Source organism: Oryctolagus cuniculus, chromosome 3 (assembly GCF_964237555.1).
Source record: "Oryctolagus cuniculus chromosome 3, mOryCun1.1, whole genome shotgun sequence".
Lineage (NCBI taxonomy): Eukaryota > Metazoa > Chordata > Mammalia > Lagomorpha > Leporidae > Oryctolagus > Oryctolagus cuniculus.
The window spans coordinates 74,037,841-74,059,319 of NC_091434.1; the positions used below are offsets into that span (position 1 = coordinate 74,037,841).

Consider the following 21,479-nt stretch of genomic DNA (forward strand, 5'->3'; position numbering starts at 1 on the left):
AGAGTCACCCACACAAGTGCCTGAGAAAGAACACCCAGAAGATAGGGGAAAACTGCTATATTCTGTAGTCAAGGAAACTAAGGGAAAAAATGTTGCAATGAGAGGCGTTTGACATTGTCAATTAAAGTTAGGAAGCCTGAGAGATGCACATTAGATTTAGCAAAAAAAAAAAAAAAAAAAAAAAAAAATCCATTTCAGCATCTTAGACTAGTTATACCAAATGAATGTCAGATTCATTTAAATGTGTTTAAGATTTTTGAAAAATGAATGCATTTGTAAGTGCTAATAGGATGCTTCATTTGCTACAGAGAATAAACAGTGTTTTTTTTTTTCTCTGTGCTGTCACTGATATATTCTAAGGTCTGTTTTTGTTGGCTTTTTTGTTTGTTTACTCATATAGTCTAGCCCTAATCTACCACCTGTTTTGGTGTATGAAATTTCACTAGAACATAGACCCATTTCATTTCAGTCACATTCATTTGCTTAGTTATATATATATAGTGGAAACTGAGGACCAAAAACACAGTATGGGCTGTAGAGTCAAAAATGTTTACTATGTGGGCCTTAACAGAAAAAGTTTGGAAAATCTCGATTTACAGTCTCAACTTCTAGATAAAGAACTGATTTAAAAATTCTTACTTACACAATAGGACTCAGTTTTTCTCATCCATATTATATCCATATTTGCATAAAAAGGACCTTTCTGGATTTGATTGGGAAAACAAAATTCCAGAAAGGATAAAGTTTGTAGCCATCCCCATCCTTATCCCCAGCAATACGTAACAGAACATGGGCTCATCTCACTGTTAACCACTGACAACAGTGAGATATGGAACCATCTTTGTCTTTTCCTAGAGACATGTTACCCAGACACTGCAGCCTTTATGAATATTTGTGCCACAGACCACAAGGCATTTTACCTCAGTTTACTGTTGCAATGGTGGCATCGGAAGCAGGACTTATGAAAACTCTGTTGGTCTGCTACTAGGCACTCCATTGGATAAACGGTCTTTTGACAAAGTGTACAAACTTCCTTGTCTTGGAGCAGCAGCTTCTAAAAAATAAAAATATACAAAAGCTCATATAGTATTGTTTAATAACTTTGTGATAACATAATGTAACATAACTGACAACCACTTATCAACAGGCTGCTGTTCTTATATGCTCTTCTGGACATGGGCTAATTCTATCTTTAGGTCTAGGGCAGTTTTTATGATTAGCAGTGCTCTAGTACTTCTATTTACACATTGTACAAGTTGAACTCTGTTATTTAAGGAAATACACATGAGTAAAATAAGTTCATTAACTAATTTTGTATAACTATAAGTAATCACTGACTCGTATGGGGTCTTGGGAGAACTTAGCGATCTAGGTGACTGAACTTCCCTACACATGAAGGTGTATACCTAACTTGGTCCAAAGTCTTGTTTTTAAAAGCATTCTGGATGGATTTTTCTATTTACATATCTTTTTAGACAGTGGACATTGCATGAGTTTAATATTTTCTTGATGATTTAGGTTTGATTTTATGACACTAATTCTTAATTAACATAAAGAGACTCCTGAATGCATTGAAATGTTCAGGGCTATTTGTTCTCATCTTAAATGATTTTAGGTATTAGAGCAATCTGGATTCTCATGGCTGCTTTTTGTCATTTTCTATTCTTCTCTTGCTCTAAAGTGCCCATGATCCCTTCCTTTTGCTTTCATGTTAGAGTTAGCCATATGAAAGTAGTGGTTGTACTATTAACCAATGCTTTTGCAACAGTTAGAAATTGGCACAGAACTTTCACTTTGGTGTTGTTTGTGATCCTCACAATGATACTCCAAGAATAACTCAACTTTCACACAAGTATAAGAGCTTGTGTCGGGTTCTTTATACAAATACTCATATACAATTTAGCACCTTGATGCTCTGTCTGGGGTTTGGAGGACTCCCTTACTTATTTGGCTCTAATAGGCAACACATTCTTATATTTAACATCAGTTTCTTCATATTTCCCATTTGTTTGATACAGCATACCAGAAACTGAGCATCTGAAATTAATTAGACAGCTTTGCCTAATTACGCCCGAAGCGAGTACATTAAGAAACCACATTAACCTGATAAACTAGACACATATGTTGCAAATATGATAGTGGCATAATTATTAGTTTACAGCAGTTTTTATTTTTAAGCTTGCTATTTCTTTAAATCTGTATAAAAGAATGGGTAACACTAATGATGCACATTAATTATGTCAAATCCTTTTAATATGAAACCTCATTATTGTAAAAGTAGGGAAAATATAAAGAAATGACCTGTTTCCTGATGTTGAAAAAAACATGTACTAAGCTCAAATGACTTAAACTCCCTCATTCTGAATATGATCAAAGGTTTAAAATCTATTATCCATGTTCATCAGTGAATACAGCCAACTGAGTTTTCATTTGGGAGTTCTTCTCATAAAGGTGAAAATGTGGCATCAGATAAAGCCAACTCTAAGCTCAAAAACAGCAACTAAATATATAAAATGGCTAATTCTGCATCTACACTTTTGTTAGAGATACAGATCAATAAAAATCCTTAAAGCACATATGAAATGTGCAAACTGTTTCTTGGATTATTTCCAGGCTGCACTGAATTCAATGCAAAGACCACTTATGCCTGGCAGTTAAAAGTATGTCAATATTAGGTCAAGGCATGTTATCTAACATCATCTAAAAATTGAATGAAATAATATCTTAATAAGAAATAGTAATAAATGCTACGTTCTATAGTTATTAACAAATACATAGTAGTATGTAATTATTAACATTGCTATAAATTGCAATTATTAATACATTTGATGTTTTATCAAAAATCTTATTTACCTTGACCAATATAGGTCTCAATCATCCATATAATAGTATTAGTTATTCTCAAACAGTGCAGGAGAATCATACTGGATGTTTTTGTTAATGACAAAGTAGCAAAAGCAAGCCTAGTCAACACACAGGGGAAGCTGTTAACTGCTTTGTTATTTCCAGGCCATTTTGAAACTGCAAATCATCTTGGCCACAGAACTCATGCCTTTAAATGGGTTAATCTTCTTTCACACTTCGCGAGCTCATTTACCACTTAGAAATGCGGATTCCTCTTGGAAGGTGGTTCTCATTTCAGTTGCAGAAGCATCAGAGCTTGCATATCCCAGGCTTTCGAAAACTCTTTCACTCTCCTGCCATGTCTTTTGAAAATTCCTTCTGAGTTCTTTCGGTGAATCAGAGATATCTAAAATATGTCCAGCGATGACATCTTCATAAGTTGGTGGGGCATGTTTGAAGTCAAGGCCAGATCTGGTAGCTTCTGAGCTATGGGATGATGACGTGGTTGTCTTTGACCCAACAACGTGACTCTCAAATGAATCTATGCCTGAGAAATGTTCACTGAGAGACCTTGTTTCAGAGCTCACCCTGGGCTGCTTAACAGGAATTTTTTCTTGCAGCTCTCCAGGATGTTTACAAGAAAAGTCTGTAAAATTAGTGTTTCCTAAAGATGTTAATCCAAATTCCTCTTTACAAAATGTTCGGCTTTCTTGTTTTACATTACGGTTTGCTTCTCCATTTGCATAAACTCTTCTGTTTGACTTTGCTTCAAAAACTGGGCCATCCTCAAATTCCCTGAACCATCTGTTTATTTCATTTTCATGATCATTCACGAATTTTTCAGCCATCTGAACAGATCGCTTGGCTGCTTCGTATCTCTGCCTGTGCTCTGGCACGCGAGGTGCTGCGACCTTGCGGATGATTTCGACCGCATCGTAACTCTCAGTTTCTGGCACGACGCAGTTAGTAGAATTTAATCCATCTTTGTGAACGTAAGTTGCTCTTTTCTCTACTTTCCTAACTTCCTCTTGAGCTTCCATAGATTCTCTGAAGGAACTACCAGCAACATGATTTACGCTTACAGGTATGGTGATTGTAGGTGGAGAGTCTCTACCACGTGTGTCTATCTTAATTTGGCGACGAAGTGTTGCAGGAGACATGATGATCTCAGACCTTTTCTCCACAATTGGAACTGGGGTTACTGATGCACGTGGGACGGTGCCTTTGGATAACTTTGCAGTGGTATCTTTGAGTTTGACAAGTTGTTCTGAGCGACTCCTGGGTGGAGAAGGGGACATGTCTGCGCTGGGAGTGCTACATGTTTGCAATATAGGCCTTCCTGGTGAGGGTTCAACAAAACTGTCCGCTTTAGGGGACTGAGAAAGCTCATCTGTAGTAGAAGGTACGGTCCGTCGGGCAGTAGACTCAATCGTTATAAAAGTAGGTGATTGTGGGCGTGTTTTTAAAGAGGGAGGAGACATCTTGCTGTCATCCCGTCTACTTTCCTGATGGGTTTTTACATGGCTTTGAGCAAGTACTTCATGATGAGTTGCTGTTTCATGGTGTGCTGCTGCTTCTACAATTTTATTTTCTTTCTGCTCAGTATATTTATCATAGTGGCCATAAGCATTAGACACTTTTGATGTTGCCTCATTAAGACTAGTAGGCTTATTTTCCTGTTTCCCCATTTTGGAGGATATCATGGCTGCTTGAATTACGTTTTCACAGGACACAAGCATATCTTCCGCTTGAGTCTTAATGTATGCTATCTCTTCCTTGATTTTTTCTATATTGTTCTCCATTGCAATGCAAACTCCATTTTCTCTTTTTTCTTCACTTATCAGCCATCCTGGAACAATACGTAACAGTGCTTGAAATGCTTTCAGGTCATTTTTATTTGGCTCTGCTTCAAACTCTTTTACTCTAGACAAAATCTGCTGTAATTCTTCACGCTTTCTCAAGAATTCCAATATATTTACAGCACATTTTCCATCATCGTGCTGGGATTCTTTCACAGAAGAAAATAAAGATTTGTTCTGTGTAACCTCTTCCTTTGAATCTTTAGCGTCAGAGAAGACTTCTTTCTGTTGAACGCCCTTGACTCCAAGGCATTTTTTTCCCTGCAGACTATTACTTGGCTGGAACAATTTTTCATGTTCAACTTTACTTTCAGAAGTCTGTATCTCTGTTTGCTGAAAATCTTGAGTCTGTGAATCAAAATGTGCTTCAATCACCTTCTGCTTGACTACCTTTGGTGCTGACTCATCCTTCAAATGTTCTTGTTGTCTTTCAACTATGAATCTCTCTTCTTTTGCACCAATCATTGAGGGCCCCTGGCTTTTCCTTTCACTTGCCATAAGCTTCCCTCTCTCGGACATCCTAAATTCTGTTTGTTTTTCATGATTCATCTGGAGTTTCCTTTCATTTCCCTTCTCTTCAGCTTCTGTAGACACTGGTAGTGTTACCTTTTTTTCTTTCTTAGGTAATTGGTCATATTTTTCAGCCGTGGATTGCTTACTACTGTATTTGGCACTTGCTTCCAATTTCTTGGTTTCCTGATACTGTTGTTTGGTAATGGTCTGGACATCGACGTGTGATTGCTTTTTGTGACTTTCATATCTGTGTTCAGTTTCATTTAATGTATGATCTATGCTGGGGAGCTTGATGGTTTTAACTTTGAAAGCTGGGGAAACTGGTTGGCTTTGGAGCAAGGGCAACTGCTCCAGATATTTCTTCTGTTGTGTTTGTTGTATACTACATTCTTGCTGACTCTGTTTAGTTTCACAAGCTGATGTAGATTGTATTATGTCCCTGGAGCTCTGCAAAGTTTCCTTCCTCATGTTATCTTTGGCTTCTGAGGATGCTAGAGCATGTTGGAGCCTCTTGTCAGCCACTGTCACTGTTGATGTTGTAGAGAGCTGTTTATTAGAATCCACTTCAAGGACTTGAGCACTACTTTGAGAGTCTGGGCTTGGTTGAAGCACAGTGAGCTCTGAAAACATTCCAGATAGCGGAACCTCCTCATTTGTTTTTTGTAATGGCATTTCTTTTTCTAACTTTGATACATTATGACTTTGACTTTCTCTTTTGACTATGTTGTAGCAAGAACTCTCTTGTTTCTGTTTCTCAAGCTCTTCTCTTTGCTGTCTGTACTTTTCTTCAGCAATCATTAGAGGTGTCTTAAATTTTCTCATATAAGGTTTTGGACTTTGCTGTCCTGAATTTGCTGGAAATGAATGTGATTTTCTGAGAGGAGCTGCTTGCTTTTCTCTGGGTGATGAAGTTTCTGGAACTATCTGAGAGGGAGACTTTACAGAGTCAATAGATAATTGTTTTCTTTGATCAAGGCTTCCTTTGAATGTGTCCTGCTTTGTCTCTGTGCATTCACTGCTGGTTGCCATCATGCCTCTTCTCTGATCCTTTGTGGAAGCAATATTAAATTCCATATCAGATAGGGAATTTTCCAATTCCACTTTTTGAGAAAGAAGGTTCTTTTTATCATCTATTCCCTTGAAAAATTTGGGTTTGGGTAATGTGGGAGGTGGAATACGTGCTCCTGATTTTCTTGTTGTGATTTTAGCCTGAGAGTGAGTTTGCTGAGAGCCTGATGCTTCTTTTAAGGAACATTCATGTATGAAAGCTTCATTGTGCTTTTGTGGAACAGAAGAGGAAGGCTGTGCTGATTTCTGAGATGATGCTGGAGAAAGGGGAGGTGGTGGAAATGTTGATAGAGATTCTACTTCAGGTTTCTCCTCTACTGGTGGTGGAGGAAGAGGGAGGCCTGGGAAGTTTTCAAATTCAGCCTTTATCTTCTCTGTGCATAGTGATGGCGGAAACACATTTTTTTCAGGCAACATCATTAAAGGAGGTGGAGGAGGAAGGGGAAATTCTATTTCAGATGATGCATTGGAAGGTGGAGGAGGAGGTGGAGATGGAGGTGGAAGAGAACACTCACTTTCTTTCCCATCGTTCTCCAGGTTAAAGTTGCTTGGATTAAAGGACCTTTCCATTGCCATTTTCAACTCTGCAGAAGTATTTGTTTTCATTAGAAAGTCCTCTTTTTTCAGGTGAACATCAGTCCTTTGATTTTTGTCATTGACCTTAAATTTATTATGGCTTTTTTCAAAGACTTTCATTTTAGTTACACTGGATAGGTCTTGATTTACAGGCAAAGGTTGAATGTTCATGTTGTTTGTCTTTATATCCTCATTAGAATATTGCATTTCTTGCTTTATCGAGGTTTGCTTCTGAAAGTCCTCTGTAACTTTGTAAGTGTCTCCAACTGGCATGCTGACTGGATGGTACTGAGTGGGACTGGGCGTGGAGCTTTGTGTACATGGTGGTAATTGAATGGTTTTGTTCTTTTTAGCACTCTTTACATGGAAAGTCTCGGTCTTCTGGTGGTCATTCCTCAGTCCACATGTTTGAGTCTGCTGCTTTCCAACTATTTTGTCAATAGATTGGGTGGAGTTGAACACATTGTCCTCTTTCAGCTCTCTCAGTCTCCTTGATTCCTCAGACTTTTTATTTTTCTTTGCTGACACAGTTGAAGTTAATTGTCTGCTCAAATGCTCCTCTCTCAGATGTTCTTCTCTTGTGTTATCAGTCCAGACATCCATTCGGTCCCCTGATTGTAACACATTTTCAATAGCTTCGTGGCTGGAATTAGACAGTCTTCTAAGGCTTTTCTCAAGGGCATCATTGTTTTGTTCTCGATCTATGACAATCTTTACAGTGCCTTTGGGGGCTTTTGGCAGATTGACCTTGGTTCTTTCTTCAGATTGACTGGGAGCCTCTGCTTTTCCTTCCCACCTGGCTGCTGGCTCAAATGGTCCTGGCCTTGGCTGGAGAATACATTTTTGGTCCCTCTGGGCAGCTTTCAGATGAATGCTTGTTTTCTGCTCTTCTGAGGACCCTACTGTCACAGCTTGGGCTTCTTTGTTTGCAAATTCTTTATCTACCTCTTTGAAACCTCTTTGTGCTTCTTTCAGAGATCTTAATGATGTTTCAAGGTCGTCTCTGATAAGTTCTTTTTTCATGATTTCTGTCCTTGTGTTTGTAGCCCTTTCAAGACGCTCAATAGTTTGCTCAATATCATCAGGGATGGTAGCAGGCTGTTTTGATTCTTTCCACTGGTGGCTTGATGTTTTAAATGACTTGAGTGTGGTCAACATGTCACCTTTAGTAATTTCTTCTTTTTTAGCCGCTGTTTGCTGATTTATGGCCTGGCTGAGGGAATTTAGGGTTGATTTTAAATCCCCTTTTACAGTTTCTTCTTTGGTTGTCTTATAAGATGCACTCTGAGGCTCTGTCATAAAAACCTTAGCTGTATTATGTACATCTCCTGGGATGATGTCAGTTTCATTAACAGTACGTTCAACCTGAGATTGCCTTTTCTTTAGTAACAATTTTGTGCCCTCAACATCACCACCAATTATTTCTTTCTCTCCTTCTTTCCTAGGTGTTAATGTTTCATTTGACCCTGTCTGCAGTTGTCTGAGATAATCCAAAGCTCCAGTTTCTATGCATGTTGTGAAAAACTGCACATTTCCTCTCTCAGAGGCATCGATTTTAGCCTTTTCAGGTATTTTATTGTTTGATGTGGAAGACAACAAATTGTGAATGGTTCGCCTTACATCACCTCCTATTACTTCTTCCCGCTCAATTGTGTCACCAGCATTTTCATGAAGAAGACAATAGATAGTCATGTTAACATCTCCTCTTTCATCTTCCTGGATTAAAATGCCCTTCTTCACAGATTTTTCCTCTGAGAACAGGCTTTTTATTGCTTGCTGTACATCACCCCTCACTACCTCTTCTTTATCAGCATGAAATTCAGTGGATCTGTTTAATAGTTGAGTTTTAGTCAAGTTGACATTTCCCTTCTCTTCTTCACTCACCAAAATCTCTCTCTTCGTGCAGTCTCTTCTGGAAAGTAAGTTCATCATTATACTATTGAGGTCAACCTTGATAATTTCTTCTTTTTGTATCTCAGGTGATGCTTGGTTCATTAGCTTGTATTTTGCCATTCGCACATCTCCAATTTCATCAGCTTCGATAATGATTCCAGGAGACTCAATAACTTTCTGAGAGTAGAGATCTTCTAATGTTTCCTTAATGCTCTTGCCAATAATTTCTACCTTTTCTATTCTGCTGTCATTAAATTCATCAATGGGTGTTGTTTCAAAGAGCCACGTGGTTGTCTTAACATCTGAAGAAATTATTTCTTCCTTGGTAATATTTGTCATGCTTTCATCTGCTTCCTTAATAGCATCCAAAGTTTTATTTTCAAAAAGCCATACTGCCTGCTTAACATCACCTTTCTGCACATCTTCCTGGGTCACTGTCTTGATGTTTTCATATTCTGACCCTTCTCCTCTCAGTTCATCTATGGTATGAGTTTCAAATAACCATGTAGATGTTTTAACATTGCCTTTTTGTATTTCATTGACACTTACTGTTCTTATATAATTCTTCTTATCAGAATCTTCAGACTCAAAGAATTGTTTACTTGTCTTTACATTGCCACCTTGAATATAGTCAACTGTTGGAATAACATTACGTGATCCTTCTGAAATCTTGTCTAGTGGCTGAGTTTCAAATCTATATCTGACAGAACTAACATCTCCCTTCTGAATGTCTTCCTGTGTCACTGATTTAATAACATACACAGTTTCTGACTCGTTAATTGAGTCTAATGGTTTTGTTTCAAAAAGCCACCTTGTTCCTCGTACATCTCCATGAATTACCTCTTCCTTTTTAACTGTTGTAACTTCATGGTAGCACCCCTGTTGATCTTGAATTGCATAGAGGGGCTGCGTTTCAAAGAGCATCCTGTAGCTTTTTACGTCACCTTTTATGATTTCTTCAGTAATGGTTTTCTTGCTGCTCATATGATCAGCTTCTTCTTTAATCTCATCTAATGAAAATGTCTCAAAAATAAAGCACCTCTTCCTTACATCCCCACCTTGTATGTCTGTCACTGTCTTCACTAACTCATCACCTTCTTGGCTTTCTTTTATCATATCAATTGGTTGGTTTTCAAAAAGCCATCTACAGTTTAAAACATTGCCTTTCTGAATATCTTCCGTTTTTAGAGTTTTGATCTTTTTCAAAACTTCTGCTGAACTGGAGCTTATAGAATCTAGGGATTGATTTTCAAATTTATACCTCATGCTGGACACATCTCCAGCTTGGATATCCATTTCCACAGGCTTGCTTTCCTTCCCTTCTTCTCCTTGAATGCTATCCAAATTTTCTGTCTCAAAGAGAAAACACGCTGTACGAACATCCCCACCTTGGATCTCCTCCTGTTTTACAGTTTGCAATTTGACTACTGCTTCAGAGTCATCTTTTATGCTATCAAGTGGCTGAGTTTCAAAGATCCAAGTATAGCTTTTGACATCTCCTTTATGAATTTCTTCACTGCCAGTCATTAGTGAAACTTTTTCATAAAGAGATTCCATTGGCTGGGTTTCAAATAGCCATTTACAGGTTTTGACATCTCCCTTAACAATATCTGTATCTTGTTTAGTAGTACTTTCTATTTCTTCCACATTGCTGAAATATTTAATTGCATCAAGAGGTTGTGTTTCAAACAACCATTTAGCGGATTTCACATTTCCAGTCTGTATTTCTTGAGCAGATATTCCTCTAATTATCTGATATTTATGAAGGCTTTCATCAAACTGGTCAATGGGTCTTGTTTCAAAAAGCCACCTACAGCTTCTTACATCACCTCTTAGGATTTCCTCTTGCTGGACTGTTTTTACTTGATGATATTTTCCAAGGTGGTCTTGTATGGCGTACAGTGGCATTGTTTCAAAGAGGGATTTATTTAACTCTACAGCACCTCTTGTGACCCCTTCCACTTCTATTTTGTGGGATGCCTCAAACTTAATTAGATTATTTGATTCAAAGACATGTGTGTAATTCCTTACATCTCCTTTGTCAATTTCTTCAAGTTTCACTGTTCGTGTGTACTCTTTTTTATCTTCTCTAATCTCTTCCAGAGGTTGGGTCTCAAAAATCCATTTCTGATGTCTGACATCCCCTTTTTCTTCTTCAGAGGCAATGATTTTTTGAAGCTTTCCAACATCAGGACTATCTTTCAGAGCTTCTATTGGAACTGTTTCAAACAGATGCCTAGTGGCTTGGACATCACCCCCTATGATCTCCTCAGGCGGCAGAGGATATGCATCAGGAGCTTCTTTTAGAGTGTCTAATGGCTGTGTTTCAAACATCCAGCACTTTCTGGAGACATCTGTACCTATTATTGTTTCCCTTTCAGTGATGACCTCTTCTGATTCTTTGATCTTCTCCAAAGGTTGGGTTTCAAATAACCACTTTGCCCTACTGACCCCACCTTTCACATTTTCTTCCATGGATATGCCCCTGACAACTTTAATTTCTGTAATATCCTTGTTAATTGTGTCCAAGGGCTGTGTTTCAAACATCCAGCGTGCTGTTCTCACATCCCCCTTTTCAATATCTTCTCTGTGAACAGTTTTTATTTCTAGCATTTGACCTGAACCATCTCTAATAACATACAGTGGCTGAGTTTCAAAGCATTTTATACTTCTCTTAACATTGTCCTTAATTTCTTTGAGCTCAGATCTGAGTTGTAGTAAGTGAACCTCATCCACTGAATGAAGCTGTCCAAGTTGATCCAGATGTTGAGTTTCAAACATGTATCTCACAGTCTTGACATCCCCTCCAGTTATGTCCTTAACGACAGTTTCTACTGATTCTTCTTGACTTTGATGCATTTTATTCATTGAATCTAATGGCCTTGTTTCAAACATCCATCGGGCTGTGCGGACATCTCCTCTGGCCAGCTCAGGGATTTTCTCAGCATTTTCTTCGGTACCAGAAGAATGAACCCCCAGTGCATCAATGGGTTGAGTTTCAAACATCCATGTGGTATATTTCACATCACCACCAGCAATGATTTCTTGATTGGCAATGCCCTTGGAAATGTTACCTTCATCTGGAGACCCACTGTTGATGGAATCTAATGGCTGGTTCTCAAAGATCGATCTCATAGACTGTACCTCCCCTTTCAGAATTTCATCCCACTGTAAGTATTCTCTTTCTGAACTCAGATCTTTTTGCGAACTGTCATTTGTATTTTCAAAAACATACCGGGCTTGTTGCACATCTGCTGAAACTGAGCTCCCTGAGTTCATTTGACTAGAAACAATCTCAGACACCTCACTGATATAATCTTTCTCTAAGTTTTTTCTTAGCTCAGGGTGGATGTGTTTGTATAAACGATTTAATTCATACAAATTTCTTTGCTTGGAATACAAATCTTTGGGCATGGGCAGTCTTCTAGGAGGGCTAGGAAATTCAGGGGACTGGGAAAATGCTGCCTCTATTGGAGTTTGAAGTACATCAGGTGGGGGAGGAGGGAATTCTTCCTTCTGTCCCAAAGGTGTGGCATTAACTTGTGCCAGAGTTGAGGAAGTGACACTGTGATCACTATATCTTGTGGTTGATGTTTCCTTCCTCTGGCTGTTGGAAGTGCAAGAAGCAGAAGAGGTACCCACAACTGATGATGGCCTGAAAGTCTCTTCATATTCACTTTCAATCTTTGAAGGAGAGAAAATCAAATCTTACAAAGTACAGTAATGGCAGCTTTACTTCAATCAGGGTCCTGCTATAACCTCCTCTTAGTGAAAAATAGGTGATATACTCTCTTGATTTTTAAAAAAATTCATTTATTTATTTATTTGAAAGTCAGAGTTACAGAGAGACAGGGAGAGATAGAGAGATAAAGAGAGATCTTCCATTTGCTGGTTCACTCCCCAAATGACCACAATGGCCGAAGCCAGGAGTCAGAGCATCTTTTGGGTCCCCCACATGGGTGCAGGGTCCCAAGGACTTGGGCCATCTTCCACTACTTTCCCAATTGCATTAGTAGAGAGCTGGATCAGAAGTGGAGCAGCTGAGACTTGAACCAGTGCCCATATAGGATGCTGGAGTTGCAGGTGGAGGCGTTACCTGCTTTGCTACAGCACTGACCTGATATACTCCCTTTAAAGACCTTCTCAGCATGGCTACTCTGCGCTTTGAATTCCTGAAGATGTACCTGGGAGGCAACAGATGATGGTCTAAGTATGTGGGCCCCTGTCACCACATGGGAGACTCAGATGGAGTTCCTGGCCCCTTGCTTTGGCCTGGCCCAGCTCTGGCTGTTCTGAGTTTTTAGGGAATAAATCTGCAGATGGAGGATTGATCTTTCTCTTTCCCTCTCCCTCTCCTTCTTTCTCTCTCTTTCTGTCTCTACTTGACTGGCTGTTGTGTGCATTTTGGGAATGAATCAGCAGATAGAAGATTTCTTTCTCTGTCTCTCCTTCTCTACCCTCCAAAAAAATAAATAAGTGTTTTTTAAAAAAAGCTAAAAAAAAGCCTACTCATGATAAATATTCAATGTTTGTTGCTATCTTTCGTATAATCCATTTTTACTTTTAAAATTGTATTCCGTCTTAGCATTTTAACAATTACACATATTCTTCATTTCCCCCCTATACTTAATATGCTATGCAGAGAAATCTAGAGGGGAATAATAAAAAAAATCTTAAAGTGCTTTTGAGGGTTGTTTTGTTTTCCTTGGAATTTTAAACAGAACAGAATAAGCATCTGACATTTAAAATTGACTTAATTACTTTATCTAATGTTAGGCATTAGACTTTAGGGCATATATAATTTTTTTTTTTTTTTATCTTTCCTCATTTGCTTTAGTGAGAAAAGTTTTTACTCTTCCTCTTCTTTCCTGTAGATCAACCTACTGTTTAAGGAAGTGAGTCGGTGCTGGTTCAGGATTTTTTTTTTTTTTGAAAAACCACCTCATATATTCAATAATTTGAAGATACTTTGCATTGAAACCTGGTTTTATGCTTAATATGTTTCTGTTTATAGAAATTAACTTACTTTAATCTTCTTGGCTGGGGTTATTGTTACTTTGTCGGAATAAAGGACATTTTCCTGGGCAGACTTTTCAAATTGCTCTTTTAAAAATTTCGTTGATACCTTTGGAATCTCTTCATCTTCAGGTGTGTCAATGACTGCAAACAAAAAGAAAACCAGGGACTATGTTAGTGATGTTTGAGAAGAAATTATAATACTGTTGGGGGAATTCTCATAATAGAAGTTAAGTGAAAAGAAGCATGCAAATTTATACTGAAGGCATAATTTCACTATATAACGTAGACTACAGCAAGACATACAGGAAGAAACAAGTTGGTTGTACCTATGTGAGACTATTTTCCAATTTTTCTACAGGAATGTTCTACTTCTATGCACAGGAAATAATAATAAATTGTATAAAACAAACAAAACATATTACTGGAAGGCCTTTTTTTTTTTTTTTAAGCAATTAGACCAAAAAAAAGGATACTGTCAAGTAATGGTTTGGTCACAGTTATCTTAAATTTTCCCTTTAGGTCTTCAGAGTAGAAAAATCTTTCCCTCTACTCTAGGTTATGACAAACTGGGACTTTCCAAGTGAAAACTTGTACAAATTTGACTAAGTCTAACCACCTCTTATCTGTTCAGTAGAAAATTGGCCTAAATGGTGCTTAACCGTGTTCTCAAAATTAATTTAATCTAGATAATTCTGCTGTGGGGGAGCTTATTAAAGATCAAGTTTTAATCTAGGTCCTGAGGCATAGAGGAATTCAGAAGTGGCTAGTTTATCACCTTCTAGGCTTGAGGATGAATATTTCATAGGGGTGATTCACTACAAACTTTTAGAACAGCATTGAGGCTGTTACCACAGGCATCATATCATTATTCATAGAAACACCACCTTTCTCCCTTTTAAGTCCATGAGTCACACGTACTGAAGTGACTCATTGGGAAAACTGCTTTGGAAGCCATCTATTTAAACTCAGACACATAAATAGGAGAAAGATACATTAGGGACGATAATACCAGACTTACCTGTTTCTTGAACATACTGATGCAACTGAGAAGCTTGGCTTATTTCCTCAGTGTGTTTTTCAAGATGAGAGGCCTGTGTTTAAAGACAATTTTTTAAAAAAGTATTTCTTTAATATCATCTGTTTCAAACTGCAAATAATATTCTTTATTTTATAGTGATTTTCATCTAAAACCTCAGTTTTAGATGAGCAATCCTATTTTTAGGGTGCTCATATTATTTTTAAAAGGATTCCAAGAAAAAAAACCAGAGGATTCCAACTTAAATCATGGACATTTGGTGAAATGGTTAAGATTCTACTGGGGACAACCTCATCCTATATCAGAGTGCTTGGCTTCAAGTATTAACTCTGTTTCCTATTCTAGATTTCTGCTATGTGTGGCAGCAGATGATGCATCAGGTACTTTGGTCTCTACTGCCTACGCAGAAGACCTGGATTGAGTTCCTGCTTGCAGCTGTGGTGAGGAGTAAACCAGTGGATGGAAGATCTCTCTCTCTCTCTCTCTCTCTCCTCTGTCACTGCCTTCAGGTAAATAAAACTTTTTTCCAAAAAGTTTGTGGAAAATGAAAGTAAAGATACGTTTTTTTATTTAAAAGGATTTCTAACATGAAAGTATGGAAAGTTCTGGAAAAGAAAGTGGAAAATATTGTTTAAATGGTTACCATTTTTGTTTCAAAAATATCAATTTCATGTGATTTTGAAACTTCTTGTTTGTTTCTTTCCACTTCCTGGATGCCATGGATTACTTCCTAAAAATAAACAAATAAATAATACAATTTAGCCTTTTAAATTAATGCAATTTCAAAGCCAAAGATTCTTTTAAAAAACTGAAGATTCTCTAATATATTAGTTGGCTTGGTGGTTGTAACCAATTCAGTGAATCAAAACTGTATAATCTTGGAGCAGACGTTTAGCCTAGTGGTTAAGAGGTTGTTTCAGATATCCACATCTCACACTGGAATACCTGAGCTTAACGCCCAGTTCTGGCTCCTGGTTCCATCTTCCTGCTGATGCAGGTCCTGGGAACCAGCAGTGATAGCTCAATTAGTTGGATTCTTGCCATCCAGTTGGCAAATCTAGTTTGTGTTCACTGCTCATGACTTCAGCGCTAGATATTGGGGCCATTTGGGTGATGAACTGTGAACAACAGCTCTGGGTCTGTCTCTCTGTCTTTCAAATAACTAAAATAAAATAAACCTAAACCCACATAATTTATTATTTTATTATTTATATGTATATATTATAATACTTATATTATTACATTTTATTATTTATCTGTAGGCTGGAAGGCCTGAATGGTCTAACTGGATATTGGCAAGGGTGAGGCAGTTCGCATTCCTTCTTGCAGGTCGTAGGGGAGAACACGTTTGTTTGCCTTTTGCAGCCTCTAGAGGCTGCCAGCTTTCCTGGGTTCATGGCCTCCTTTGCTGTCAGGCTAAGACCTTCTTCTCCTGCCATCATCTAATTACATCTTGTACTTTTAAGGACTCTTGCCATTATATTGGACCAACTCAAATAATCCATGATGGTATCCTTGCCATAAAATAAGCTGGATAGCAGGTAACTTTTAATTTCATCTGCAGTTTTAATTTTAGTTTGTCATTTGTGATTTCACATATTCACAGATTCTGAAGATTGAAACATAAAAGTGCTCAGAGGTCATTACTCTGTCTTACTAAGCAACAAATGTTAATGATGCATCTTGTACCCAATACTACAAATATGAATATCAAAAATGCAAGTGTTTAGTGAAAATATAAACATTTTGTTGTTTATAAGACTCATATTCACAGTAAAAATGTCATTTTTGTCTTCAAATTGGCCATCCAATATGACACATCCAGAATTAGATTGAAGAATATAATCAATAAATGTAACCACTATAAATACGTGCTACTATGCTAGGCTGTATCTTCTTATCTTCGCAAATGGAGTTTACTTTTGACTTTCCTTCAGTTAGAACAGGTGATCCTTATTGAAACTGGAGCTCTTGTTAATTGTGGTATTCTAGGCCTACATTTACTGTGGACCATGATTCTGACACAAGTATATGGCCAATAAAGTGATTATGCCGTAGGTATACTGCCAGAAATCTTAGCAAAGGATATAGACATTTAACTGTACAAAAACACACGTGTTTGAAGTGAGGGCTTCACTTTTATCTGGATGTCTAAGTGACTAGCAATTATTACTTCTGAGATCTGATTTTTAGAAATTTGTCTTAGTAAACAATAGTTGACCGAGCAAAAGTATCATTATTAATCCAATAGGATTACTAAAATTTTCTTTTATGGTGAACTAAATAGTTTTAAACTACCAAATACTAATCCTTTAAAATAGGAGTATAAAATTAATTGATAAAATCTTGACTTCTAATTTTTTTTGCTAGTAGATTTTTAGTGTATGACATTTTTCCTCTAGAGTATTTGGTATACAAGGTTATATATCTGATTAAACAGGGCACAGACATTTATTTAGAGGTGAGCAGTATAATCTGTTCTTATATTTTTTATAGGTAGGTGAAATAAGCAGGAGAAGATGAACTAAAAGCCAAATACAGGCTTCTACTGTAAAATTTAGGTTATATCTCATCTATTTGAAGACCACTGTAGTAGTCAGAATGGTTTCTGAGCTCTAGCTAATAATCCATATTTCAGATGGTATTTGATCACATCATTGACATACAATTTGTACTAAGGAAAATTTCACATAATGAATGAACAGGAAGTAAGTGGATGAATAAAATGGCAAGCTCCCATTAATAAATAAATCCTATTCAAACTTCTTTTTTGCCAGGATTATTCTAGAAACTGGGCATAAAACAATAAGCAAAATGCTTTTCTTTCTTAACAAGGAGTGTGTGAAAATAATCCATGTTCTTTTATATAAGTTCACAGAATCACAAGTTCTTATAATAAGATGCTTTGTACAGCCAAGTTTTTTCTTTCCTTTGTAAAATATTTTATTTAAGATATATAAATTTCATGTATTTCATATATACAGAGTTAGGAACAGAGTGATCCTTCCTAGCCTACCCTCCCTTCCACCCACACTTCCCACCCTTCCTCCTTCTTCCTCTTTTATTCCCTGTCTTAATTTTTACAATGATCTACTTTCAGTTTACCTTATACTCATAGCATTGTGCTGGTGAGAATCCTAACAAAATTGTAAACTCTGATAGAAAAAGTGCAGGGACATAAACGGCAACTCTTTACATTCTATGACAACCGTTTCCACCTGTAGGGATCTAATGGGATTGTTCTGGGACTTTCTTATGCACACATCAAGAAATAGGAAGACTAAATGACAGTGAAACAACAAAGCAGAATGGTGACCTGAGCAGAATGGAAGGTCCTTACTGAGAGGCACTGTGACCATGTCTGCAGACTCTTGCTTGTGCCTAGAGGCCTGTGTGACAGCTGTAGCCTAAAGACATACTTCAGTTGCCTGCACAGTGATTTTAAAGTTTTAAATTAGTTAATGTCAACTAAAATAAAACTTTCATCCTGTTTTGAAACCTCTAAAATTTGGTAACATTTTATTTCAGAATACTGCCAAATTAAAAAAAAAATTGACGTCGTACAAAGAGTTCTCGTATGCCCCACACACAGCTTCCTCTGCTATTAACACCTCATTTTAGGATAACATATTTGTCACAATTAATGAACCATTCCCAGTTTCCCATATTGGTTAAATGTAATCTCTTGGTTCATATTCTTGCATGATTGTCTCTGGTTCGGACAAAGTAGTTACTGACTTTTCGGTTGTGACATATACTTTTCGGTTGGCTATCATCCCTACCAGCTGTTAATATTTAACACCAAAATGACATTAAAACAAACTTGCCAAATTCAAGTTTCTGATACCTTCCAGTCATACTGGATGGATACAGTTAGCAACCTGAACCTCTGTACTGAGAAAACAAATGCAAAATATTTGGAGTAAGAAAACTATAAATAAATTTATATTTTCTTGTAGAAGATGACACAACCTAAAAAGTTCAATTATATATAAATTTTGTATAAAGTTGTAAGTTTCTACTTTAGCACTCATGTGCTATTATTAAATAGAACTATAATTGCTACACTAGTTTGGTTAGAATCAATGCATCATTTTTACTACCCTCTGGTTACTGAAACTTTTATAAAATCTGTTTTAAAATGTTGCAAGATTTTCTTACTGTCATTTATCCTCTTTCATACTTTGTGACTAGACTAATTTGTATTTTAAATCTAGTTTTCCTCCATCCCCACTGCTGGTGTATACAGAATATAGGGCTAAGCAAAAGGATGAGTCATCCTAATGTTCAAGCAGAAATCAAATTGTCCAAATAATATAAAACAAAAAATTCTGGTCAAAATAAACCAAACGAATTCATATGAAATGATTCATGGAATTGTTCCTGAAAATTAAATGAAAATATAAGTGATGTTGCAAGAGAGATGAAATGCTGTTTTGTTTATAAGTGGATCAACCATTAGCCAGGGATAAGGTATTAGTATTAATTCCTTCCTTTATCACGTACACCTTAATCTTGGATAAGTATCTAAATCACATTTAAATTCAGTTTAACCACACTTAAATTCCTGCAGACATTAAAAAGAAAAAAAAAAGACACGCTTTAATTTACATATATATATATATATGTATGGATGTATATATCCTAACTTTGGAAACTAATGGAAAAAATGCAACACAACTGCAAAACAATGTATGTACTGCTGACATTAATCTGATGTCAGCTTATATATTAGCCAAGAATATCACAATTTATCTGCTATTTATAAGGATATTTTTCAGTACAGAAGAATTCACATTCTACTTGCCCAACTTGCCATTGTTATTACCATTATAGGAAAAGACATTGTAAATTTCTAGCAATACAAATGCAAACTCTTCTAGTGCATTGAGAAAGGAAACAGACTTTTTAAGTATGATGACTCAGTACTGTCACTTTTAGAAGGATTCTCAATAGAAAAGAATGAAGAAAAACTGGCAGAATAGTAGATGATAACTGCCTCACCAGAGTGGAAAAAACAGAAGTGAAATAAGCCAGTCCCAAAGGGACAAATATCATATGTTCTCCCTGATCGGTGACAACTAACCAAACACCAAAAAGGAAACCTGTTGAAGTGAAATTGACATTATGAGAAACAGTGACTTGATCAGCCCTTGTCCTGACTGTTGAGGAACAACTTAATACTCTATTCCTTTTAGTATTTTTTTTTTTGTTCTACTTAATACTATTGGTTGAACTCTTTAACACACAATTATTCTTAGGTGTTTAAATTTAACTGAAAAGTGATCCCTGTTAAATAGAAGAGTGGAAATAAGAGAGGGAGGAGATGTACAGTTTGGGACATGCTCAATCGGACTTGCCCCAAATGGTAGAGTTAGAAACGTGCCAGGGGATTCCAATACAATCCCATCAAGGTGGCATGTACCAATGCCATCTCACTAGTCAAAATGATCAGTTTCAGTTCACAATTGATCATAATGATATGTCTAAGAGTCAAAGAGATCACATAAACAAGACTAGTGTCTGCTAATACTACCTGAAAGAATTAAAAAGGAGAGAACGATCCAACATGGGAAGTGAGATACTCAGCAGACTCATAGCATGGCAGATGTCCTAAACAACACTCTGGCCTCAGAATCAGCCCTTAAGGCATTTGGATCTGACTGAAGAGCCCATGAAAGTATTTTAGGCATGGAAAGCCAAGACACTCTCGCAAAAAAAAAAAAAAAAAAAAAAAAAAAAAAAAAAAAAAATGCTGGCATCCCTTATGGGCGCTGGTTCAAGTCCCAGATGCTCCACTTCTGCTATGGCCTGGGAAAACAGTAGGAGATGGCCCAAGTCCTTGGGCCCCTGCACCCATGTGGGAGACCCAGAAGAAGCTTCTGGCTCCTGGCTTTGGATTGGCACAACTCCGGCCATTGCGGCCAATTAGGGAGTGACCCATTGGATAGAAGACCTCTCTCTCTCTCTCTCTCTCTCTCTCTCTCTCTCTCTCTCTTTGCCTCTCCTCTCTCCATGTAACTCTTTCAAATAAATAAATTCTTTTTTTTTTTTTTTTTAAAAAAAAGGACAGTGAGGCTTGTTGGAGAGAGAAGACTGTATTAAGAATGCAATAAATACTCAGTGGAAACATACACTAAATTAGAGAACCTTTCAAAAAAAGAAAAATAATTAAATGCTTTTTCAAAAAGAGTTTTATAAAAAGATATTCATGGTGAAAAATAGTTTGTATATTCTTTTTTTAAGTGAATTGTCATTATTCATTGAGCTGATGAATTTGATGTGTTGCCAAGCATCACATATAAATAACAAGAATACATTGGGGGGAATTACTATGACACTGAAAAATTCAATTGAAATATTTATGATGCCAATGAAAAACACTGCCTCACCCTCATTTTAATTTACGTTAATAGGAAAAAAACATTAAAAGGAATCAAACATCAAGGCAAGTGTAAGTCCTAATTCCTTGTATCACTCAATAATCTCAGAAGTGAAGCCCCCCCCAGTTTTACTTGGTTCAAAGCACTCCTGCTTAAAGTAATAGGAGTATAGTCGTTGGATTACCAGCTTTCAAGAGACTAATGATGCAGAACATTAGAAAAACTTAGGTTAGCAACTTTTTTCCTTTAAAAATACATACAGACACATGAACAATGCTGGATTACTGC

General features: G+C 37.0%; 1 protein-coding gene across 3 annotated transcripts in view; it reads right to left on the reverse strand.

Annotated features, from left to right (window-relative positions):
• Positions 1-21,479, reverse strand: part of XIRP2 (xin actin binding repeat containing 2) — a 77,794-nt gene that overhangs the window by 6,954 nt on the left and 49,361 nt on the right. For 2 of the 3 annotated variants that reach the window (XM_008258698.4, XM_008258699.4), the window contains exons 4-8: positions 15,452-15,538; positions 14,791-14,863; positions 13,780-13,913; positions 3,098-12,437; positions 921-1,054 (exon numbers count right to left, since the gene is read on the reverse strand). In XM_008258698.4, the coding sequence (XP_008256920.2) occupies positions 960-1,054; positions 3,098-12,437; positions 13,780-13,913; positions 14,791-14,863; positions 15,452-15,538 (9,729 nt within the window). In that variant the 3' untranslated portion in view covers positions 921-959. The remainder of the gene's footprint in view (positions 1-920; positions 1,055-3,097; positions 12,438-13,779; positions 13,914-14,790; positions 14,864-15,451; positions 15,539-21,479) is intronic. The other variant, XM_017342905.3, reaches the window with a different exon arrangement.